This window comes from Antechinus flavipes, chromosome 2, assembly GCF_016432865.1.
Source record: "Antechinus flavipes isolate AdamAnt ecotype Samford, QLD, Australia chromosome 2, AdamAnt_v2, whole genome shotgun sequence".
NCBI classification, from domain to species: domain Eukaryota; kingdom Metazoa; phylum Chordata; class Mammalia; order Dasyuromorphia; family Dasyuridae; genus Antechinus; species Antechinus flavipes.
In genome coordinates this window covers 571,873,987-571,899,921 of record NC_067399.1, presented here as the reverse complement: position 1 = coordinate 571,899,921, position 25,935 = coordinate 571,873,987, and the positions used below count along the sequence as shown (strand labels likewise).

Here is a 25,935-nt window from a genome sequence, read left to right as displayed (position 1 = left end):
TTTACACTCTACCCCCTCTTTCTTTTCTATATCTTTAAAAACCATCTGTTTAATATTTTCTTCTAAAACATTGTAGGGGTCAGTGTTAAGTTTGCTTGTCTGTAGTTTCCAGAATCCCTTTATTTGTTCTTTTTTGGAAATGAATAGTTGACAGCCTTCTGGCAGTTCTTCCATGCTTTGACTTCTCAAAGATTGCTGACAGTGGCTCTGAGATTACATCTGTAAATTCCTTCAGCATCTTTTATCTGTCTCTGACTGAATTCTCATATTCATTTAAGGTGGTTAGAGGTGCTCTTATTCACTTGTCACCTGTGTTTGGTTCTTGTGTCTTCTTTATACTGTTTGCTCATTAGTCTGGAAAGTATGTGGGCAACCTCCTTTCTAGTGATGATGGAAATTAAATGGGAGTTGAGCCTTATGCTTTCTTTTTGTCATTTGCTAATGGTCGGTGAAGAGGTAGGGCTCATATTTGGCTGTTTCACTGTGCCCAGGACAGGTAGAGATTCTCAAATCCTATATGAGGGCTCAGAGAAGATTAAAAAAAAAAGGAGAGTGAGCAAGAGGTTTTCTTTTTTACAGGAATATAGCAGTTCCTTCTGAAGCAAACTGTTGTAGCAAAGAAGGGTTGACCTTATCCATTAGGTATTTAGTTATAGGATATATTGCATCAGGAAAATTAAATGTAGATGGATATTATGTGATTCATGGCATCCTTTGTCCTTAATATCTTTCACTTTTTTTTTTTTTTTTTTGCTGAGGCAATTGGGGTTCTTTCACTCTTAATAAATGGATCTGGGTAGAAGGTTCACTCTGTGTTCTAAACTGCAGCACAGAAGAAGGTGGGAGGGGACACTGGAATAAAGGAGATGAATTCAGTAATTTAGGATAAGATAGCCTAGTGAAAGATTTGGAAGACTAAAAATTTTGTTCTTGGATCATAGTTCACTAGAAAGCCACCACAGTGCTTAATTTAATTAATAAATCAACCTATATATATTTTTAAGACTCTCCTATGTATAAGACTATGTAGAGTTTTATAGTTTATAACTAAGTTGGTGACATACTCAGATATATGTAAAATGTTAGAAGGAATGGGAAGGACCAGTAGTAATGATTGTATCTGGGGGTGCTACTACTCTCCAATTTAAAATGTTAGTCAGTCAGGTAGGGTGGTTAGTAGTGAAACCAGTAGTGAGACCAGGAAGATAGGGCATCTGAATTTCTTGTGCTCTGAGGTTGCCAGAAGGGCTGTAGAACATTGAGGAGAGTGAAGAATTGTACTAGTGGTGCAATTAAATTGATTTTTATGCTCTGACTTGCAAAAATGAGTTGAAAGGAAGGTGATTAAGAGAACCACGTGTTATGTCTTAGTAATATTGTAGCTTTTTGACTGAACAATATTGCTCAAAGAAATGAAGGAGTGGCTTTCCCTATGTATCTTTGTTGGAATTTCCTTATGTTATGTATGGAAAAATCTTATGCCTTGGAGTCTATTCTAAAATCCCTGAGTTCTTAAGCATAGAGAATACTGAAGGCTGAATGATCATTAGCCAGTGTCAGAAGGTCAGTGGGAGATGTGTTTTTGACACTACCTCATGAACCCTTTCCCCATTTTTTTTTTTCAGGCATATGTGCCAGTGTCAAAGGTTGCAAGAATGCTGGTAGCTTAATGTTGCAGAACTCTGAAACCAGGCAGTATATGATAAAAATAAAAGTAGGAAACTGCTTTGCTGGAATTTCCAGCTGGATTTCCTGCTGCTTCACAATGTCCAAAACCGAACATATTTTCCCCACTTTTTTTTTTATTTATTTATTAAATTTTACTTTTTCTACTTAATAAAATGTTCCCCCTCACCCCCTGCAAGGATTTACCTTGTTTAAAATTCCTTAGTTCTGTTGATATCACGATCACTCTCCTTGTTTTTTCTTTCCTTCTTTCTTTTTTCTTTTTCTTTGTTTCTTTCCTACTTCCCAGCTAAAAGTAGTCTTTCTTTGCTCACATCTTTCTCGAGCACTTTGTCTTCATTTTCCCTTGCCCATTCTATTGTATATTAAGTTTATTTGTGTACAAGTTGCAATTACCCTGTAAGCTCCTTGGGAGAAGGCCCCATGACATTTTTTATCTCCAGTACCAAGCACAGTGCTTTGCACTTAGTAGGTATTTAATAAATATATGTTGATTTAAGACTTAAAGCAGGGGTCCTCAAACTACGGCCCGCGGGCCAAATGCAGCAGCTGAGGACGTTTATCCCCCTCACCCAGGGCTATGAAGTTTCTTTATTTAAAGGCCCACAGAACAAAGGTTTTGTTTTTACTATAGTCCAGCCTCAAACAGTCTGAGGGTCAGTGAACTGGCCCCCTATTTAAAAAGTTTGAGGACCCCTGAGGAACAAAGTCCAGGGAAAAGTGAATAGACCAGGAGTGGAGCTGTCATGTAAGGGAGTACTGGGAGATAAGATTAGAAAAAGAGTTTGGCCACATCTTCGAGAGCCTTGAGTGCCAGACTAAGATCTTTTTAACGGAAGAATTCTTGAATTAGCTCCCTCAGGCTGTTGTAGAGGAACTGAGAAGTTCTACATAAAATGAAGTCCCACAATGATCTTTACTGTTATTAATCCTTTAGGCAATGTGGTCAGTTCTGAAGTCCGGAAGCAGGGGGATGAAATCAGGAAATAACTGTTTTAGGGAGATTAATCTGTCGGTGACATATAGGATGAATTTCAGGGGGAGACTGGAGTCAGGGGAACTAATTAGGTTTTGAGAAGAGGTGGCATATGCAAAGTGACAAGCAAGGAAGATAACTTTGGCAGCAGCTGAGAGAACTAATTGGAGATGGAGACGCTAGAGTCAGATGGGCCACCGAGAAGATATTCGCCGTTGGCCGGTCATAAGACCAAAGTTGGGGTACAGAGAACAAGTGATGGCATTAAGGCAGGAGCTGGGCAGCTGAGAGAATGCTTGGGAAGGGAAAATGAGGCACGGAAAGGGCTGGCGGCTGGAAAGGTGGGTGGGAGAGCTGGAGGCAAGGCCCGGCTCCAGCCCAACCCAGTCCTGGTTCTGGACTCTTGGAGGCTAAAAATAGCCCAGCCACCTGCCAGCTTATACAGCAGGAGCATGGGCGGCTCAGGGCGGCAGCCAGGCCCTGGGGAGGAGCAAAATGGAGCGGCTCGCCTTTGCTAGGCCAGAGTCTCCTAAGAGCTATCGCAAGCTGGCTGCTGGCAGCCCAGCAGAGGAGAAAGTGTCCGGTGAAGGGGAGCCCAGGAAGGGGAAAAAGGCCCTGGGGTGGGGGAGTCACCACTGATAGGCCTCACAGACTCCATTGGACTTGCTATACGGAACTATAGAAGGGGCTCTTGGAGGAGGGGAGAGGCAGGATTTCTCTTCTCCTCATTCTTTGCTCCTGAAAGTGGAGAAAACCTAAGAGACATCTGTGTAATATGGGCTTGATCTTTGATTGGCTAGCCACGTTGGGTGGGGCGTGGTGCTGGAATCCATAACTCCACCTGAGTGCATGGAGTACAGCCATTGAATGCATCAGGGAGCCTCCACTACTAGTGTCTTATTAGCTTCCCTCATTTTGGCATGGGGGTAATGCAGAAGGCTATTTATGCCAGAACTCAAACTCTAGAGACTCTCACCCAGCTGGTCAGACTCGAGTCAGGGAGTGATGACAGAGTTTATTGATCATCCAACTATTGATCATCCAAAAAGCAGCATTGCTAAGTTGATAAGTATTGTCACTAGATTGGCAAGTGAGGAATTTTTCAGCTATAAGATCATTGATGAAAGCTAGAGAAAGAGAGCCTATAGTCTGTGTTTGTGAAAGGATGACCCATAGCATTGAAGTGACGTGTCTTTGATATATTGGTGAATAATAGTAGCAAAAATTTATATATTACTTTAAGATTTAGAAAGCATGCACATTTTATATATATTTATATGCTATCTTACTTGATCCTTTCAATAACCCTATGACATAGATGCTATTTTTTTTTAGATTTGTAGAACATGTTCTTTTATTATTATTATTATAGCTTTTTATTGACAGAACATATACATGGGTAATTTTTCAACATTGACCCTTGCAGTCACTTCTGTTCCAGTTTTTCCCTTCCCTCCCTTCACCCCCTCCTCTACATGGCAGGCAGTCTCATACATGTTAAACATGTTAAAGTATATCTTAAATACAATATATGTATACAAATTTATACAGTTCTTTTGTTGCACAAGAAAAATCAGATTTAAAAAGGAAAAAGTAACCTGGGAAGAAAAACAAAAATGCAAGCAGTTCACACTCATTTCCCAGTGTTTTTTCACTGGTTGTAACTGGTTCTGTTCATCATTGATCAATTGGAACTGAATCGGATTCTCTCATTGCCGAAGATAGCCATGGCCATCAGAATTGATCCTCATATAGTATTGTTGTTGAAGGGTACAATGATCTATTGGTTCTGCTCATTTCACCACATCAGTTCATGTAAGTCTCTCCAAGCCTTTCTGAAATCATCCTGTTGGTCATTTCTTACAGAACAAAAATATTCATAACATTCATATACCACAATTTACTCAGCCATTCTTTAATTGATGGTCAATAGATACTATTTTCATTCCCATTTTACAGATTAGGAAATAGACTCAGAATTTAAATGACTTACCCCTGGTCTCCCAATTGGTAAGTGTCTGAGCAAGAATTTGAATTTAGTTCTTTCCACAGTGTCATGTAGTTGCCTCTAAGAAATGTTATCAATCACATAGGCAAGAGACTGGGGAAGGAGTAATATATTTTACATTGCCATTTCTGGAATGATCTGTTAGAAATACACACTTTACTAATGGTAGGCCAGGAACATTAACTTTGTAAATGAAGCATCATGAATTTAGCACTTGATCTATATATATATTGTAATGGAAAGAGCATTGAAGTTAGAGTCAAAAAGATATGTATTCAAATTTTACTTCCAGCCCTGACTATCTCTGTGGCAATGGACAGGTTATTTACCCATTATGAGCTTCTTTGTCTTCACCTGTGGTACAATTACATCATAGATTGTTGGAAAGATCAAGTGAGATAGTATAGACAATGTACTTTAAAAATCTTAAAACACTAGACATTACATGTTTTTATTTGACGTCAGGTTTTAAAATTCTGAACCCACCTTTGTCATTAGAATCTCTATCCACAGAGCTGCAAGTAACTTTCTTATTCAGGTTAGATTATTAGAATTTTGAAAGACCTTCTTGAATACTCCAAACTCATTATTTTGTAATCTAGAGAATTAAGGAGTGAGGAGAGGGAGTGAAATAATTTGCTCAAAGCCATATGTATGGCTTTGAAATATATGTCCTGTAGTTTTCATGCCAATTTATGACGTGATCATAGGAATGAATGAATTTTTCTCTTATTTGTTTTCAGCATGGTATAATGGAGAGTGCACTGGATTTAGACTAATAAAGTCTGAGTTATGATTTTTGACATGATACTTAATACCTTTATGATTAGGACAAGATAGTTTGTCTCTTTGGGCTTAAGTATTTCCTCATCTCTAATAAGAATTGAATCAGAAATCTCAATTCTTTTCCAAGTCTAAAAATAAGTATCCTATAATCCTTACAATTCTTGATCCTATGTATGAGACATAAAACATAAAAACATATAAACACAAGGGGCAGAAAGATTCATGCTGATACACAAAGGAATTCATTAGTTTAGGAATCTCCTCTACCAACAAGATAATAACTCGTCTCTTCTACCAACAAGATAACAACTCATCTAAAAATTAATAGATTAATCCTAGAGACTTGTCTAGGTTCATGGAAGTTAAGTGACTTGCCCAAATTTCCTTTACTCCAAATCTAGAATTCTATCCACTAAATCATATTTTAAAAATTTCTAATCATTTTAAATTATAAAGAACCTTCATTATAAGGAATAAAATATAGCACATAATACTATACTATATATTTACTATGTATATGAATAATATACCGAATATATCTTGCACCCTGAAAAGTACTTATCCTAGTATGTGATGATAAGTATCCGATTAAGGAACAAATGCTACTCTTGTCATTACTTTTCTCCCCCTTTTACACCTATAAGTAATTCTTTTTTTATTGTGTATTTTTTTCCTTTTTTAAAAATAGTTTTTTTTTTGAACCTAAAGACCAAAAAAAAAAAAAAAAAAAAAAAAAGAGAACATTTCCATGTACACAGCAATATAATAAAAGGATTCAATATAAAACCGTGAATTTCCATTTTACTTTGTTTACTCTTTTTGGAAAAATTTAGTAATAAACACTATGACATCATTTTCAAAGCTGCCCTGCTTTTCTGTGTTTCTTTCCAAGTTCTTTTTCTCTACAATGTACTTTTAATTTTTTTTCTCCTTCCTTAACCCACTGTAGGGAATGCTACCATTAAACATATGTTCCTTAACCCACTGTAGGGAATGCTACCATTAAACATATGTAGACACACCTAGATATGATATGAGATATGATATGAGAGGGGGGGAAAGAGGGGTAAAGGGAGGGGGAGGCATAGTATATATACACTTTTATTTATCAGTTATTTTTCTGGATATGTATCTTCTTTTATAGGTCTTTTGTAATAGATTTGATATAATACTCAAAATGACTTGGTTGTTCAATTATTCTTAAAACAATATTGCAGTAGCTGTGTGTAACATTCTCAGTTCTTCTGATTTCATTCTTCATTATTTCATGCAAATCTTTCCAGGTTTTTCTGAAATCAACCAGCTCATCATTTCTTATAGTACAATGGTATTCTATTATTATGAGTTCTTATTGAAAACCACAGCATTTTAGTTCTGGAAGGGATCTTGGAGAGATCATCTAATTCCAACTTTTTAAATTTTTATGACTGTCATTTCCAGATGGGGTACTGACCTCTTCACCTTATGGCTGTGCTTCCTCTTCTACTAAGCACTGAATCCACCCTTCTTTGTAATCAAGAAAGATAATTAAGCAAAATCAAACTCACACTGTGACTCAGTCTGTGTAATCTTTCCTGGCCCACCTCTCTACAGAGGGATAAGAGATATGTTGTGTTATTTGTTCTCACAACCTCCTTATTTTTCAAATTTCAAGATTTTAGTAAATAGAAACAATGTCTAAGCAGCATTGCATTGGAAATATTTCATAAATTGTACTTCATTATTTGGCCCAGCTTGATATAACTAAAATAACACTTATAACTAACTAAACACTAACTAAAATCCCATTTCTATTTTTAGTTTCTTTCAGTTTCTTTCCTCTCATGTTGAATGGATAGGTCTTAACCTTGATTTCAGATGTAACCCTTTTCCATAAAAACAAACAAAAACCAAAAACCTGACCTCTTTGTAGTGAATAAAACTCATCATATAATTGCTCTGTATTCTACCCAGCTATTTTTGATGGATCTCTTTTCTCTTGACCTTTTCTGTAGGGAGAAGTACCTTACTCCATGGCAAAAGTAAACTAAGAAGCTTCAAAGTGAAGTGTTAGATGAATCTGGAATGAGAATGGAGAGTATGATTATGGCTAGAAAGGAAGGGTTGGTGAGGATAGAATATTAAATAAGAAAGTCATAAGTTTAGGAATTTAGGATTATCAAGTATTATGCATATTTGAATGACTCAGGTATGCAGGGTTCAGGTATGTCAAGGATTTTAAGAAGCAATGGAGTACAGTAGGAAGAATATTTTACATTTTATTTTTTAAGAGAAGCAGCCATCTTTAAACATTAATAGAATTCCTCAGTATAATATGCTACCTAAAATTGAAGAATATTGTGTGATTTTTAGAACCATAAAATGTTAAATTAGAAGGGCCTTTAAAGATAATGACCCGTTCCCCATTCTTTCTTTGGTATTTCCTCAAATAGGTCCACTCAGAACCTATCCAGCTCATCCAATGATCTTCACTGTTCATGCAACTTGGATGAGATGGGAATCACCAATTTCTTTTCTTTCCAGGGAGATGTAAGACCACATGACCTTAGTATCTTATCTACCTTTATGTTTGGCAGTCCCTGACACTTTCATCTGACTTTTTAACTTAAGGATCCCTGAAACTTGCTATTGAACCTGTCATGTTAGGACTTTTACTCTTCTTCATCCATCCTCAACTTAACTTTCTTTTCTGTGTTGTTTTCCCTAATTAGAATGTTAGCTCTATGAGAGTAAGGATTATCTCAGTTTTTGTTTGTATCTCCAGTGCTATCTACAATACTAGGTATAAGAGTTTAATAAATGCTCCATTTATTCATTATCTAACCTCTTCATTATATAGAAGCCCATAAAGTGGCATTAATTTACATCAGGTCACACATCTAAGGTTGGTATAGACTTAGAATCAGAACCCAGATTTCCTTACTTTAATCTAAAGAATGGATGTTATTTTCATAATATACTTATAGATGAAATAATCATAGAATTTTAAATTTAGAGAAAACTAACCGACTGGCATAGAAGAACTGACCTTGACCAGTTGAAACCAGATTAAACTGTCTTCCCAATTTTTAATTAGTTTTTCATCAGATGAATACTAGATTTTGTGCCAAATACCTGTTTAGTTGATCTCATGTATGCTTCTAATTCTATAATTTTTGAAAAAAGATATTACTCTAAAAAATATGAAAAATTTATAACTCTTAGAGCATACTTAGATGAATACTAGAGATATTGCAGAGGCTATTGGAAAATTCAAGCATTCAAGAATTTTTTAAGCCCATAATAAAGCAGAATAAATTGTGCTTAAGGAAAAAGAAAAATGAAAATTGACATAAAAAACTGACAAAATAGTGCTGCAGAAAAGCCTAATTTGTCATTAGAAAACAAGCAAGAAGGGATATCTAGATGACACAGTGGATAGAGCACCTTCTCTTAAGTCAGGAGTTCAAATTCAACTTCAGACACTTAATACTTACTAGCTGTGTGACCCTGGCCAAGTCACTTAACACCAATTGCCTTGCAGAAAAGAAAGGAAGGAAGGAAGGAAGGAAAGAAGGGAGGAAGGAAAGAAGGAAGGAAGGAAGGAAGGAAGGGAGAGAGGAAGGGAGGAAGAAAAGAAGGGAGGGAGGGAGGAGAACAGATTTTAGAGAGCCTTGGCAGCTGGAGGGCTTATTTGTGACTCTTCTACTGTGTGGTGTAAGTTTCTTAAAGTTGAAAGAGCTATGAGAAGACCAGTAAAACAAAACTAAACTAAAAACTACACCAAAACAACTGTAACCTATTGTTATTAAAAAAGTCCTTGTTTGGGGTCCAGCAATACAAAGATAAAGTACTAAAGGCTGGAAATGGGTAATTTTTACTGTTAATGAAACTCACTTTTTCATTCAAGGTTCTGTTAAAACCATTGTAAGTAATTCAGGTGGGCCTGTAAGACTTGAGGCTCTTTATTGGATTATAAAAATGTTTTTTTCTTTTTCCTTTTAATAGGCTTAAAAGTATTAATTACATTAAGGAAATAATGAAGTCTAATAAATATACTGACATATTGAAAAACAGACTTATTTAAATAGGGATGGAAATGGTATCATAGATAACAACAATAACAATAATAATAATAATAGGTAAAATTTAAATAGCACTTATTCTGTGCCAGATACTATGCCAAATGTTTATGAAAGTTCAAGAAATTTATCCAAGAAATGGAGATAACATCTTTCAGTGCCTTAGGAATTCATATTATTTAAATTCTATTGAAATCAAAATTAGACCTCGAAAAAAATTTACTGTCAAAATTATGCTTAAAATCCAGTGTGATAAAAGTATAGTATAATTATGGTGAATTAAAAAGTATATGTCAAAATCTTGTGAGCACAATTATAAATCACAGAAAACAAATAGTTATAGCAAAATAACAGCACATTATGAGCTTTTTAAAAAAAGACAACAAATTGTAAAGTGTATTTTATATTTGTACTTTTTATTACTTCAATTTGTCCTAGTTAATTTGTGCATCATTCCTTGGGTACAGGGTCATGTTAGGTGCTGTTTCCCATGTCATCAATAGTTTACATTAAAATAATTTTTTAAACATTTTTTATTTAAAGTTTTGAGTTCCAAATTCTATCCCTCTCATTCTTCTTTCTCTTCTTCCTCCCTAAAATGGTAGACAATCATGTATAGGTTATAAATGTACAATTATGTAAAACATTTCCATATTAGTCATTTTGTAAAAGAAGACTTAAGTAAAAGAAAAAAATGAAAGAAAGAAAGTGAAAAATAGTATGCTTTAGTCTGTAATCAAACAATATCAATTCCTTCTCTAGAGACAGATATTATGCTTCATCATTAGTCCTTGGATCATCTTGGATCATTGTATTGCTGGGAATAGCTTAGTTATTCAGTTCTTTATTGTAGTATATTGCTATTACTATGTATAATGTCTTCCTGATTGTGTTCACTTCATTTTATATCAGTTCATATAAGTCTTTACAGGTTTTTCTAAAATTATCCTACTTGTCATTTCTTACAGCACAATAATATTCTATTACAATCATATACCATAGCTTGTTTAGCTGTTTTCCAATTAATGCTATCTTTTTGATTTTCAATTCTTAGCCACCACAAAAAGAGCTATTATGAATGCTTTTATATAAATGTCTTTTTCTCCTTTTTAAAAAAAAAAATCTTTGGGATATTGACTTAGCAATAATTTTGCTGAATCAAATGATATGCACAGTTTTATGGTCTTTGGGGCATAATTTCAAATTGCTTTTCAGAACAGGTTGGATCAGTTCATAATTCCACCAATTAATGCCCCAATTTTCCTATACTCCCTCCAGCATCTAACATTTTCCTTTTTTGTTATATTAACTACTTTGATAAGTATGAGGTAGTACCCCAGAATTGTTTTAATAAGTATTTCTCAGATCAATAGTGATTTCAACCAGTTTTTCATATGACTATAGATAGCTTTGATTTCTTTGTCTAAAGACTGCCTGATCATATACTCTGACCATTTATCAATTACGGAATTACATCTTTTTTATAAATTTGACTATGTTTTCTCTATCTTTGAGAAATTAGGCCCTTTTTCAGAGATATTTGTTGCAAAATTCTGTGCTCTCCCTCCTCAATTTTCTGCTTTCCTTATAAGTGTGTCTGCATTGGTTTTGTTTGTGCAAAAGCTTTTTAAATTTCACATAATTAAAATTATCTGTTTAAATTTTGTAATGCTCTCCCTTCTATGGTCCTAAATTCTTGCCTTATTTATAAATAACAGTTAACATTTTGAACTGAAATCTAGGTTTAAGAAGTAGATGCAGAATATAAGAAAAATTATTGGATTGAAGTGAAAGAATCTAGATTCAAAATGTTGTTTTGTGCAACTTTGTGCTAATTCCTTCACATTATTGCGCCTTAGTTTCATCAAAGGGTAGGGGTACGAGTAGAGAGGAGGTTGGACTAAATGATTTCCATGATCCCTTTTGTGGACCAAAAATCCACCATCTTAAAATACTGAGTTTGTCTATCACAACATTGTTCTCTCTTTTATCATTTCATAATTTAGGAAAGGAATATAGGTTTTCAAAAACTGAGCTGGCAGATTTCATGGATAACTCTTTCCTTGTGAAAATAGCCCACTGCTGGAGCCATACGGCTGCCTGCTGAGTGAATTCTTCTGGGAGAAAATGGGACAAATGACAAAGCAAAAACCTATGAGAATGTTTCAAACATAGATGCACTAAAATGCTTGGCCTTAGAAGGAAGCTATGATGTCCTGTTGCTTTTTGGCATGGCATTTCTTCAGCTAATTACAAAGCTAGTCCTTTATGTTGATGGTACAACAGTATCAATTTCTAAAAGCTGTCTGCTTGAGAAGCCTCTTGGTGAAATGTCATTTTCTTTTTTGATGGTGATTTTTTTTGTCTCAGTAATCTTGTTTTTACACTAAACTTTTGCTTCTAAAGTAGCACTAGCATTATTTTTTGTTCACTTTTTTATGGCCCATGTTTCAAAGGAACTTCCTGGTCTTGAAGCCAGGTAATCTGGGTTTTCATCTCATTCTTTCACTTAATCTCATTGAGAAACTGTGATAAGTTGCCTCATTTTTCTGAGTCTCAGTTTCTTCACCTACAAAAATAGAAAAAAAAAATAGTTGTGCTACCTACTTCACAAGATTGTTTTGAGAAAAGTGCTTTGCAAATTGTAGAGTAAACATTGATGCCATTGTACATCTTCTGAGCCAATCAAGTCTGGTCTCATATTCCTCTAAACATATCATAGTCATGCTTAATTCCATGCTTTTGCATATGATTGGACAAACCACTTAGAATATAAGCTACTTGCAGTCAAAAGCTGTTTTTTCTTTTGTTATTTATATCCTCTGGGGCCAACTCAGTGTTTAACATAGTAAGAGCTTAATAAATGCCTTTTTTTCAATTTATTTATTCTTTTATCCATCCATCCACAACGAAGACATTTTTACAGTATTTATACTACAAATCTGCAGCTTATCTATGATGTAGCTTGGGCTCTGAAAATACACTATAGCCAAATGATTCCTGTATGTGAAAGACCTGTCCTATTGTGAAATAGCTGATGACCTACTCTTGATCTGGGGCAAGAGTATAAATAAAGGGGCTGGAGATATAGTCCAATGAGGAAGCTCTTCCTGAGCTTATAATGGAGGCAGTAGAAGTGACTTGTAGTAAAAATATGTGGGTTGTAACGTAGGATGTAGTGAACGGCAAGATCACAGAACAGTTAACTTGGCCAATTTTTGAAGAGGAAGACAAATAAATGTTTGAAAAGGTAGGCCAAAGCCAGACTTTGAAGGCTTAAAATCCCAAGCTGGGGAGTTTGTAGTTTATTTTAGAGGCAGTAGAGAACAACTGAAGATTCTTGACGTGAGGCATGACATTCTCAGAACTGTTAATAATTGAATGACAATAAACAACACAGCATGAACTAGGGCAGTCACGTCTTCACTGCCTTATCACAGGTTATCTTTGCCAAGAGGCTGGGACACGAACACAGGAAACTCTCATTACCAGCCCAGAGGCAGCACTCACTGGTTACACTTCTGGAACTGAGCACAGCAAGGTCATTTAAGGCAATAGTGAGGGTCACTCAGCTGCTCCTAATTGTTGAAACCAATCCCTGTGGTTGTGACAAGCAGAACGCTGCAAGGCATTGTTCTAGTCGTTATAAATGGTGATTAGAGCCTAGGCCTGAAACTCTGCCTTGCAACCAAAGGAAACCATTCTATTCCCTCCCCTTCTTACTCCTTTTCCTGCTCACCTTCACTTGTCTCTTTGTGAGTAAGTGAGTTCCCTGGGCTACTGGCCCACAGTGTGATTGCAAACTATTTCTCTGTCCCCATTTCATGTTCTCGTCCTTCATGCCCCCCATATTTTATTCAGACTGAATCTCCAGCTCTTTCTCAAGCTTATCCTGCAGTATCCTACAGAACCCATTTTTAAAAATCTACATTGATAATGTTATTTTACTTAAACTAAATTGTGCTTAGTAGACAATAAATGCTTACTAAATGCTAGAAATTCCTCTTGTTATGAGCAGAGGCTGGGGCCTGAGACTCCAACTATTGAAAAGTCTAAAAGACTTCGCAATGAGTGAAGGAGCATTAAAGTTGCTGCAGGAAGCGGATGGGAGATAAGTATAGTAGAGGAGTGTATGGTATAGAAGCATGAGTGCGCTTTTGTTAACCAAAACCAGTCTCCTCCCAGTAATTCCCAATTGGTCAATATTCTGCTGATTTAACAGCACCTCCTTTCTATGCCTCTTAGATATATTCCCTCCCTTGTCATGTACCCCATGTTCAAAGGGGACTGAAAACTCCTCCTCTGGGGTGTGCTGTTTAATGTGCACTTAGTCTGTTAAGCATTCTCATTCCTCATTTACTTTTGCCAGGTCACTGACCTTGACTAGTTTGAGCCCAATCTGGGTAAGACTAGTTGAAAAAGATACATGGACCCATTTTTAATTGTTTGAATCCACCTGTTAAGCAACTTTGCTAATTACTATTACAATTCTCAGAATTCTAGCTCTCTGTGGAAAACAAACTTATCCCATCCTGGAGTCTGTCTGGCACATTTTTAAAGGATTATAACATGGGTGATGTGGTTGAAGCTATTAGGAAGTAATATAATAGCCAACTTTTCTAAGAGTTACCTGGGAGATATAATTTAAGCATTAATGACATGACTGTAATAGGAATAAAGAAGAAACAGATCCCAATCCACTTTATGGGATCCATAACATGCACGGGACCTGGAATGATGTTACTAGACAGTATGAGATACTAAGGAGATTTATGATAGGGCTTGGAACAGGCTGGGTGAAGAAAATCAAAGCTAAATAATCCAAATTAGGTTAGCTACCAATGCATGGAGAAGTATAGTTTTTGTGACAAATGTGACCTGCTTTGAGCTCTACATTTATGGGTACATTGCCTAACCCCCAATCTTCTCTTGATGGTGTGTGGTTTTGCATCTGTGCCCATTGTTAACAGAACATTTTAACCTTATACTCTGTGGACCCTTTCTTTTGGAACATAAAGTTCTTTCACTTTGCCTACAACCTCCACCTTGAAAAGAGTGCCATCTTTGTACATCATTCTCAGGAAATATGAAGGAGATTAAAATTATACGTATATGCATGTGTTTATATATGTATCTATTTGTCCACTTACACTTTCCCACACATCTCAGTAAACATTTCCAAAAGACTTTCATTGTGAAAAAAAAAAGCTTATGTCTTTGTGAAATTAAATCATCTGAATTTATGATTTATCAGTGTAGGAAGAAGAAATAGTCTCTACCAGTGCTTATTAGCCACTGCCTCCCTAATGCATTGAGAAATGACATTCCCAAGGTAGGCATATTGCTTACATATGTCACAGGTGACACTCTATACCAAGTCTTCCTTCTGATACAATCATAGAATAGTTAAGTAAAATAAGAAAAAGACCTATATATTAATTACTGCATATTTGTTCTATGGTCAAAGACTACAGAAATGAGGTTTAAAAAAAAAAAAAAAAACCAGGAGCAAAATCACTGTAATTTCAAAAGGGAGCAATGACGTATTCCAAATAGGATACTCTTGAAATTTTAGAATAAAAATTGCTTTTTAAAATCATGACTGACCATTATTTTTTCCATTTTTTTAAGGAAAGCCTTTAAAAGTAAGATAGTAGCATCGATATTCTCCATTGATTGAAGGGGGGAGTGCCTTTGGGAAAAATCTACTGAAAAACCCTTTTGGCAGCCTGCTGATCAAGCATTAGTTCGGCCATGAGATGGAACAAGTTAATTTCCAATTATATTCCATTTGCTTACTATGACATCAATAGGTACAGACAGATTGAAACTTGAATTAGACCCAGGTGGATATTTAAGAACATTATGACTTGATTAGTGGAAAAGTACCTTGAAGATCAAACGGATATTTTTCTGAACTTCCCCTGAAAGGGGGAAGTATCCTACCAGAATGATCAGAAGTCTTTCTCTTGAATACTTTGTATATAGCAGAAATAGAAAATATGCTTACTCTTACCACTTGCTTGTAGTTAACCTCCCAACCTACAAGGGAAGAGCTAAAAAAAAAAAAAATCAGGAAATATCTCCCATGCTTCCCCAGTAGGGAAGGATAAATTAGTCAACTCCTATAGATAGCCTCTAACAGTTTAAGTATATTATAACATTTTAGCCTTGTAATTCGGTGCCTTTATTCTTCCTCTTCTATGGTAGCATAAAAAGAAAAAAAAAACATAGAAAGTCAATAATTTTTAGCTTAATATAGTAGCCCAGAAGTTGTTGGGAATAATGAGTATAACAAAACTGGAGTAGATGCTAATTCTTTTCTTCCCCTCTTGAGGATGGAAGCTTTCACATACTTGGTATTTCCTTTCTGATTTTTCCTTCTTTCCTTTTCTCTCTGTTCCCCCAACAAAAATGAAAGAGAATTGGGAAAAATTAACTAACAATACATTTATAAACCATCTTGAAGCCCTATTCTTCTGTCATTTCTTCACACTTAAATTTTACCACAGTCTTCTTCATTGTTGAAAGTAAATGTATCCCCTTTCCTTCCCAATTCCTTTAGATATTAATTACTGATAATCTCCTGATGAAGTAGTGGTGGCCATATTAATCAAGCTCATTTGGTGACAGATACCCCTCTGAAATTTTTTTATTTTCATAGAACAAACAGAAGACAAAACAATGATAATCTGAACAGTGACTGTCTTTAATCTTTGCATCCCTTCACTCTTGCTTTTAATCCTTTCTTTGGTCAAGGCAGACTGAGACATGAATCAAACTACTTTGTACTACACCAAAGAAATTAGATTCTCCATTTCACCTACTCAGTTCTTCCAAGTACAGCTCTGAAATCCTTCTGTGGATAGAAAATCGGAAAATAAACACCAACTCTTATTGTGGTCATAATAAGAATTTACCCAAAAGAATTAGTAGAAGGAACTTCAAAAGGGGTGATAGACAAACAAGGCAGTATCAAAACTACTGTGTTGAATTTAATGTGTGCTTAAGATAAACAAAAGGTATAAACTTTTCCAAATGGTTGTGATTTTGAAACACCGTCACATAAGAATTAATCAAGATGCAGCTTAAGTACCTTCTTCTACAAGAAACTTTTCCTGATTCTCCCAATTGCTAATGCTTCCCCTCTTCAAACTACTTACATGTAATTACACTATACTTATTTGTGTTTATTCCCTTCCCATTTGTTCTATATATGCTCACACATACTACTGCCATTTTTCTTGTTAGAATTTAAGCACCTTATGAAAAGAGATTGTTTCATTTATTTTTATATCTTTATGTATCCCTAATGCTGAGTGCAGAGTAGGGACTTAAATCCTTTTTGGTTGCTTGATTTTGGCTGGACACTGAGTGAGAAGTTATTTCAGTAAGTCACTTCTTATTGTGGTAATTATAATAGCAACTCACAATTATATAGAATTTTTATGGTTTACCAAGTGTTTCAAGTTCAAGTGTGCAAAGCCCTCTGCTAGATGTTGGGACAGACACCAGGAAAGCCCCTGTTCTCAGGAACCTTACATTGTAGTAGATGTTTTCCCTGTAACAACCCTGTGAGACAGATAGTGCAGCTTTTATTATTCCTATTTTTTAGGTTAAGAACTGAAACAGAAATGCTAAGTGACAAGGGCTAGAGCTCAAATTCAGTCCAACTCTTCTTACTTCAAGACAACTTCTCTCTTCTATAATCATTTTGGGATGATTCTGATGTAAATCACCATCTCAGTACAAAACCTGAATTTAAATTACAATCACAGTAATAATAGCTCACTGCTGCATAGCACTTTATATAGCTTTTTTTTTTTTTTTTTTTAAAGAGTCCCCAGTAAGAAGCGCTTTATTTTACAACTGAAGAAAGTAAGACTTAGAAGTTCAAGGGCATGCCTGTAATCAGGCAGCTGGGAAATGGCAAACCAGAGTTTGGTTGTAAGCCTCTTCATTCCAAGTCTGGTTTGCTTTCAAGTGCACCATTGTGCTGACCCAGGAGTGATTCAGGTAAAGAACCCAGATTCCAAGTGCTTATTTTAGATAGCCAGAAATGCAAATTATGGCTCATGGCCAAACCTTTTGCATAACAAAATGACTTCTTTGAGAGGAATAAGCGATTTTACCAATTACAGAACAGTACAATTCCATTAAGAAATTTACTTTCCACCCTTGTAAGGGTCGGTCTCGTTCAGTGCACCAGAAAGTAAACAAGCAGTTAAATTTGAGAGAGAAGTGATTTCTGTGAGTAAAAAAGAGACCGCCTCGTGGGCGGGAACTCTGGCCACATTGAGATCGCTTCATTAACGGGAGGCGTCCCTTCTCTGATTGGCTGTGTGGGACCTCGTAGACCCTATATAAGCAGTGGGGAGGAAGAAGTTGCTTTTTTTGACCGATTGTCCATTTGGGAGTCAGCAGTTGGTCAGCTAGGTAGGATGTGAACCCGTGAATAAAAGACCTTGAGCTTGCATATGGCTGTTCTCTAGCACGCTACTGGGTATCTAAACCATCATTCTTAAGAAATGGTGGCCAGAGATCTCTGAAGACCCCAGACAGAGATAAGCTTGCTAAAAATTGGTTTAAGCACAGCAAAAAACAGTGACCGGAGATTTCTCTGAGGGCCTGGGAATTAGGAGAGACTGGCCGTAGTGTAGTGGAACAAGGATTCTATTTGTGAACACAAATGTAGTGAATGCCTGGAGTTAACATTCACACACCCTGACTATTTTTTTTTTTTTCTTTACTTTTGAGCCTTGCCTTTCCCTCTTCTGGGCTTTGTCTATCCCTCCCACCCTATTTTTCTGACTCTAACTTCAGTGAAAGATTATGCCATTGGCATATCAAACTATTTTCAATGAAAACCAAACAGATTTATTCAAATACTATATTCCCTTGTGTTTTCTAGGTCTAAGTAAACTGCACTTGACCCATTAATTGTCCTCATTATGACATAATTCATAATTTCATAATAACTTTTTAAATAAAACATGTACATATACAAATTATTCATTCATGTATTCATTCATTTTTTGCTAGATTCACTTTCCACTGTAGAGCTTTCATTAAGACAGTAAAGTAAATGAAATCATCCTTCTTGTATATTCACTTGGTATAGTTTATTATTGTGGATGAGTAAGCAATTTCCACATTTATAAGTGGTGATATTTCAATATTTGATAACTATTATACTTGGTACTTGTAAAGGTAGATAGATAGAAAAGCATCCATTTATCCAGTAGTTTGGCACCTTTAACCATTCAGAATAGCCATAAACCCAGAGTAATTCAAATGGAGGAAGTGATGAAAATAATCAGCAAGAAGAAAAATTTAAAGATCATAGATGATGTGATTTAGTTCATTAGTTTATTGAACTGAAGGAAAGGAGCACTCTTATTACCTGGGAATGACTATAAAAGCTAACCCTTACAGATGCCACAGAAAAAGGAGAGAAGAAAAGACAAGAAGGAAAAGAAAAAGAAGAAAAACAGTAAGAATGGGGAAGAGCAGTTTTCTTTACTAGCTCTCCTTTTAGGTCATATTCAGTATCATAGGTTAATACCTCAGATCTGGCTCATGGATCCTTCTTTCTTTTCTCCCTATTCTCCCATTTGTTGATTTCATTGGCTCCCTTGGGTTCAATTGTTTCTATGCAAGTGACTCTCCTATCTTTAGATCTAGCCCTGATCTTTTTCCTGTTCTATAATCATACTTCTCTAACTGCCTTTTAGACATCTCAATCCAGATATCCTGTGGGCTGCTCAAACTCAACTTGCCCCCCAAAATTGATATTCTTTTCCCTAAACTCTTCCTTCTTTCCAACCTTCCTGTTACTTAATCAATAAAAATTTATTAAACACCTATTATGTGCCTCACCCTGTACTAATGCTAGTTAGAGGGCTAGGCCTGGAGTTGAAAAGCTTGGCATTTAATTAAAGCTCTTCACAGCCTAGCCTTTCTGAATTTCTAGTCGTCTTACACCTATTCCCCCCTGTGTCCTCAGAATGGCCAACTTGCTGTTCCTCAGATGCTTCCATCCATCTTCTGTTTTTGTTTGAGTGCTGTCTCCCTTTCCTAAATGATCTTCCTCCTCATTTCTATTTCTTAGTTTCTCTAGGTTTCTTCAAGATTCAGCTTAAGTTTGGCCTTCTTTGGGAGTCCCGTCCCAGGCCCACAAACTTCTAGTGCCATTCCCTCTGTGATTTTCTTCCATTCAGTTAATTACATGTTGTCTGTCCCATCAGGTTACCTTCCCTGAAGACAGAAACTGTTTTTCTTTTCTTTTTTATATTCTCAATGACCTGCACAGTTCCTGGTACATCATAAGCTTTAATCAATAAATGCCTGGTGAATGACTCACTGATGAATGTACTATGTAGTTTATAAGATGAGATAATTATCTTCTTCCCGGGACAGGAGTAGAGGAACGGTTGGAGGGTTTTATTGGAATGGAGGCCTGTGGAGACATTTACAGAAATGGAAGCTTTGGGGTGAAGAACCTTTTGGCTAAAAAGGTTGTTTTGTCTATAAGGAGCCGCCTTCTACAAGAAATACTTTGAATGCTATACCTTGGTAGGCCTAGCTGTCTCAATAAAATCTAAAGTTACAGGCAGGTGGTGGTCCTAATGAATGGACAAAAACCTTTTGTGGTTATTGATAGTATAATAATAAATGAGAGTTATTATTAGTGGTTTTCACAGTATCAGTGATAGCACCTGCTGCTTCCTAGAAGAAGCTTCCTGGCCAGTAAAGGGGGCCAGTAACACGCTCAGTTATCTAGGAACAGCATTAGTCAGTGTAAAGAATGTTGGATCTAGACTTAGAGGATCTGCGTTTTGATTCTATTATCGCATACATCTATGATCTGGGTTTATATTTTGCCTTTTTGACATTGAGCAATCACTTAACTTTCCTGGGTCTCATTTTCCTTATTTACTAAATGGAGAACATAAGAATGTTGAATTGTAGTAGATAGCTTCTCAGACACATTTTGACGTTAGGATTATTATCTTATGATTAAAATTTGGAGTGAATGAATAGGATATAATGATAATACCCAAGGAAATACGTTGAATCTGTTTAAGGTGCCAAAATTATATTTGAGGAATTTTGAACTATTTGCCAGACAGAGGATCATAGGTTAGACAAATGTTCTTTAGAAGTTGTTGTGATAAGTATATCTACTTTAGAAAGGTGCTTGTAATTCTGGAAAAAAAAAAAAAAAAGATTGAGACTCTCACTTGGCCAAGTATTTTTCCTCTTTTCCACTTTCTTCCCTGCCTCCAATTAATAAATTCATTTTCTCTCCCTCCATCTTCTCCATTAGAAAAAGAAAACAACCTTGTAACAAACATGCATAAACAAATGCATAATGCAGATCAAATGCATGATCATGTCTAAAATGTGTGTCTCATTCTGTGTTTTTAGCCTGCCATTTCTCTGTGAGGAAGTGAGTAGCATTTATCATCATCAGTCCTCTGCAATTATGGTTATTTTTTTGCATTAATCAGGATTCTTAAGTCTTTCAAAATTGTTCATTTTTACAATGTAGTTATAGTGTAAATTATTCTCCTGGTTCTACTCACTTCACTTTGCATCAGTTCATAGCAGTTTTCCTGACCTCGTTTGAAACTCTCTTTCATAATTTTTATAATTATTATATTCATATGCCATAATTGGTTTAGTCATTTTTTTGAACTGATAGGCACCTAAGTTTCTAGTTCATTGCCATCACAAAGCTGCTATATTTTAGTATATATAAGACCTTATCCTATTTCATTGATTTCTTGGTTCTCCCTCTTTTCTTAAGGAATTCAGTACCTGTCTTTTAACCATCTTTTCCTCAAATTTTGCCCATGTTGTTGGAGACTAAAGTGTTCCCATGTCTGACCTCCCAATTCATCAGCTTGGATGAACTTGTATTTCCCCTCAGTCATGCATAGAAGTAGTCACAATTTCAACCAGCCCTTACCTCAAACTATACCACTCTGTGTTCTTATATGCTTAAAATTCCCTCTTTGTTCACAATTGCTTGTCTGTACAGCTCTCTCCTATGCCTTTCCTTTTGTCCTTCATTTTCCTCCTTCCTCTGTTCTCCCAGTCTTTCCTATCCTATTCTGGTCTTCCTTCTTTCCTTCTTTTGGTCCTATATCTAACCAATTCATTTTAGCACTGTCCTCTACCCTTAAATCCCTTGACCCTTTCTTTTTGACCTATTCACACTCTGCTAATGCTCAATCATAAGTCACAAGTGTCACCTTTGTTTTTCTCTTTCTATTCTCCCAAGCTACTTAAACAGTGTGGAAAATTAATGCAACCTTTCTGATCATGTCCAGTAGAAATATTCACAAACGGATCATCACTGTTGCAGAGCAATCTCTTCATTTTTCCCTTATTGCCTCAATCATTCCTTTCCCTTCCCCCCATTCCCAGTGATTCTTCCAAGTCTTTTCCTCTCTTCTCCAACTTCTCGTCCTGCCACCCACAGAAGATGACTTTGCCTCCTCCTTTCCTGAGAAAATTGAATCCATCCATCATGAATTTCTTCATTTTCTCTACTCCACACCTCAACACCCTTCTAATTTTCATCCATTCTGTCCTTTCCGCTAGTCTTTGAAGATGTGTCCCTTCTTTCTGCTGAAGTTTACTCCTCTTGTGCCCTTAATTGTAATCGTCTGTCATTTTTGTGATATTGCTCCATGGATCATTCTCTCTCTCTCTCTCTCTCTCTCTCCCTCTCTCTCTCTCTCTCTCTCTCTTTTATCTCTTCCTGGATACTGACTCCTTCCCCTCTGACTACAAACATACTCAGGTCTTCTCTACCATTTAGAAACTTTTTTTTTTAACCCTGCCATTCTCTCAACAGTGATCTTCTATTTCTTCCTTTCTTTGAAAATTCATTGCCCACCTACTCACATCTCAAATCCTTGAAATCGGATTTTCATTCTGTTTAACTGAAGTTTAGTTAAAAATCTTCAGCATTATGAATAATAGAATATTAGTTAAAAATGAACATTTCATTTAGCGATTTTTCTTTCTAATTCTTTCAGAGGTTGCTGGGGAGTTTTTTATCCACTAACTTTGATGACCTTTTCTCAGTGCTTGTGGCCCATGCCCTTATGGGGGCTTTGACACTGCTGAGCTCCTCCCTTTTCTTGGATGTTCTTACCTGCCTTTTTATCTGCATTGCCATCTCTTGGTTCTCCTTGTACCTGTCGATGGCTCCTTCTCAGTGCTTACACAGACAAAGATGGCTCCAAGATATCATCAAGATTTTGAACCCTATTATAAGTGGAAGGCCGGTGGTGCCTTAAACAGAAACTGAAAAAAAAAGTTGAGAAGAGAGAGAGCTTTATAAGGAAAGGTTATAGATAACAGATCAGGAATTAAAAGGGACCCCACATGTCATCCCTCATTTTACAGTTGTGGAAATAAGAGACCTCGGGAGGTTACGTTACATGCCTAAGACCTTGCAGGTAGTAACTGTCAGAGGTAGGAACTGAACCCAGGTCCTTTGGCTCCAAAGAAAATGAGTTGTTAGTTTGAGATGCGTATGATTCATCTTCCCACTAAATCCTGCACCTCTTTCAAACTTTACTTCTCATGGATGGTGTCACTATTCTCCGGGTCACCCTGCTTTGTAACTTCTTGATTCTTCTCTCTCCCTTGATCTACATCCAGTCAGTCGCCTAAGCTTGTCATTTATAGCTACTGCGTCATTTGCACCCATTCTCTTATTTTTGGTGGTCCCTGCTTTTTATCTCTCCCCTTTCCTTCACAGGGCTGCCCCAACCATCTTTTTCTCACACATACTTCTAAACATGTGATTCCTCTGTTCAGAGACCTTCAGTACTTTTGTCTCTAGGAGAAAATACAGATGATTGTATCTAAAATTTAAGACCTTTTCCTTTTATCTAATCATTCTAATTTTAGTTTATCTTATCCCCTTTGAGCCATCTGTGTTCTAACCCAACTGATTTACCACAAGCCCAGCCATCTACCTCTAGGCCTTCTCCATTCTCATGAGTTGCCCCTTTTCCATGGAATTTCCATTCTCCTTATTTCTTTTTCTTTTTTCCCTAGGCTCACTTCATTCATGACCTCCTCTTCCCATGCCTAATTGTTTTGCAGTACTTTTTGTTAACTGCATATTTTTCTGTGTAGCTGTTATATCCTCTCATCAGTCTGTGTCTAGTGGAATTTGTCTTTGTATCTCCAGTGCTTAGGCACAGCAGGCTCTTAATAGACATTCAAACTTAATTGTCTGAATTGAAGGAGGAAAGCCTTTTTGGTGTAAGATAACCATTATCTAGAATTACTCATAAACATTCAGGTATTCCAATGGAATTATACATATCTTTCTTTTAATAACGTAGCAGGCTTAAAAATAACCTACTATTTTTTAACTTGTTAACTTTTATATTTGTTTCTTTTCTTTTTAAACAGGGGGTTTGGATCTCATCTTCATGCCAGGTCTTGGATTTGACCAACAGGGAAACCGCCTGGGAAGGGGGAAGGGATACTATGACACTTACCTGAAGAGATGCTTCCAACACCAAAAAAGAAGACCTTACACAATTGCTTTGGCTTTCAAAGAGCAGATCTGTGATGCAGTGCCAGTGGGAGAAGATGATATGAGAATAGATGAAGTGCTCTATGAAGACAGATAAATGAATGATCTGGGTTTTGTACTCGAGTCAAGTAAAATGTATTTCTTTTCTCCTATCCAGAAATCATTTGCAGCTCTACCATGGTAGGACCAAGAACTGGATTAGCTTTGGTGTAATTAGAAAGAATATAGTATGAAATATTAGTTAAAAATCTTGTGAATGAGAGAATAATAGTTAAAAGTGAACATTTCATTTAGTGATTTTTCTTTCTAATTTCCTGGTGTTAAAATGATAATTTTATATCTCCTTTGAAATGTAATTTATGAATGAGATTCTGTGGTCCACCTTGCATGATGAAGAGAATTTAAATTCATTTAGAGCAAGAATTGTACTGTCTTATAACATGTCCTTTAATGGCTTTGCTTCAAATCCTAGGACACATAGGAAGTTTTGATAAATATTAATTGCTTTGTTGATGTTTCTTTCTGGTTCAGACTTTAGGGAGGGCAAATAATACTCATCATGACTCTATTAATCCTCTTCTTTGTTTACCCGACTTGAAATTTTGTGTTAAACACTTCATAGCTTTTGTGGGCTAAAGTGATGAAGTGTGCAACAGAAATTGCTCATTGGTTTTGCAGTGTAATACTATAATTCACCATGATTAGCCCCTAAATGCCTCATTATAGGAAAGTTACATGTTAGTATCCCTAGATTCTAATGCCAAGTTCTGATGTTACATCAATTATAAACTCAGCTTCATTTATTTGGGGTTTCTGACTTAAAATTAAAATTTGTCTTAGGTTGAAAGTTGGCCAATTACTTTTCCTCTGGGGAACATCATTTTTTTTTTTTTTGTGGCAACAACTTAAAAGTGGCATTATTTGAATAATTTGTTCATAATAGCTTAGAGGATTATATGTATTTTTAGATTTCAAGTAGGCTGCAGGAGAACCTCTTCCTTAAAGAAAGGAAGGTAGAAATAACAACGCTAAGAACAAGGAAGGTGTGGGGTAAGAGGGGAATTATCTAGGCTCTATAAGAACAAATATTATGTTGGTTAAAAAAAAGTGACAAAAGTAATATTTTGAATTACTTTGACTATAAATATCCATGTTAAATATATGTAATTATAAAGTTTCAATAGTGGTGCTTTTTTATAATTAAAACATTGTCAGATAAACTTTTTGCTATAGACTTTGATCTGGATTTTTCATTGTTGGAAGGTTTTTTCTTTTTTTACATGAAATCATGAATCTATTACTTATAAGTTGCACTAAAAATATAATAAATCAAACACATTCATTTCAAAGTTATGCTATGTATCTGTGTCTCCATCTGAACCTCTCTATGTTATCTTTTGTGTATTTAATACTACAATGACTATTTTTTTGTTTTCTTTTTTAATCATCTGTATCACTAGTTTCTCCCCAATTCCCTCCAAATTAAAAAAACAAAACATGATTATTCTTTTTATTCCATGTAAATAAGGATAATGAAGTAAATTAAATCAATTCTTTTCATAATTTTATGCTATAATATTTCATTACATTCATACATCATAATTTAATCAGCCATTCCCTAGTTGATGAATACCTCCCTTAGTTTCCTATTTTTTATTACAACAAAAAATGCTGCTGTAAATATTTTTTTGGATATATGGGGCATTTCTCTCTTTGATCTCTTTGTGCTTTACATACTTAGAAATGGAATTAGTAGATCAAGGAATGTATATTTTGGTAATTTTTTGAAGTAGAGTTCCAAATCCTTTCTAAAATGGCTAGACCGATTCACAGTTTCACCATT

At 35.8% G+C, this 25,935-nt stretch overlaps 1 protein-coding gene across 1 annotated transcript in view; it reads left to right on the top strand.

Moving 5' to 3' along the window:
• The window catches only part of MTHFS (methenyltetrahydrofolate synthetase), a 103,537-nt gene extending 78,092 nt beyond the window's left edge, over positions 1–25,445 (top strand). The window contains exon 3 of the mRNA XM_051981148.1: positions 23,966–25,445. Within this exon, the coding sequence (XP_051837108.1) occupies positions 23,966–24,189 (224 nt within the window). The 3' untranslated portion in view covers positions 24,190–25,445. The remainder of the gene's footprint in view (positions 1–23,965) is intronic.
• Positions 25,446–25,935: the final 490 nt, after the last annotated feature.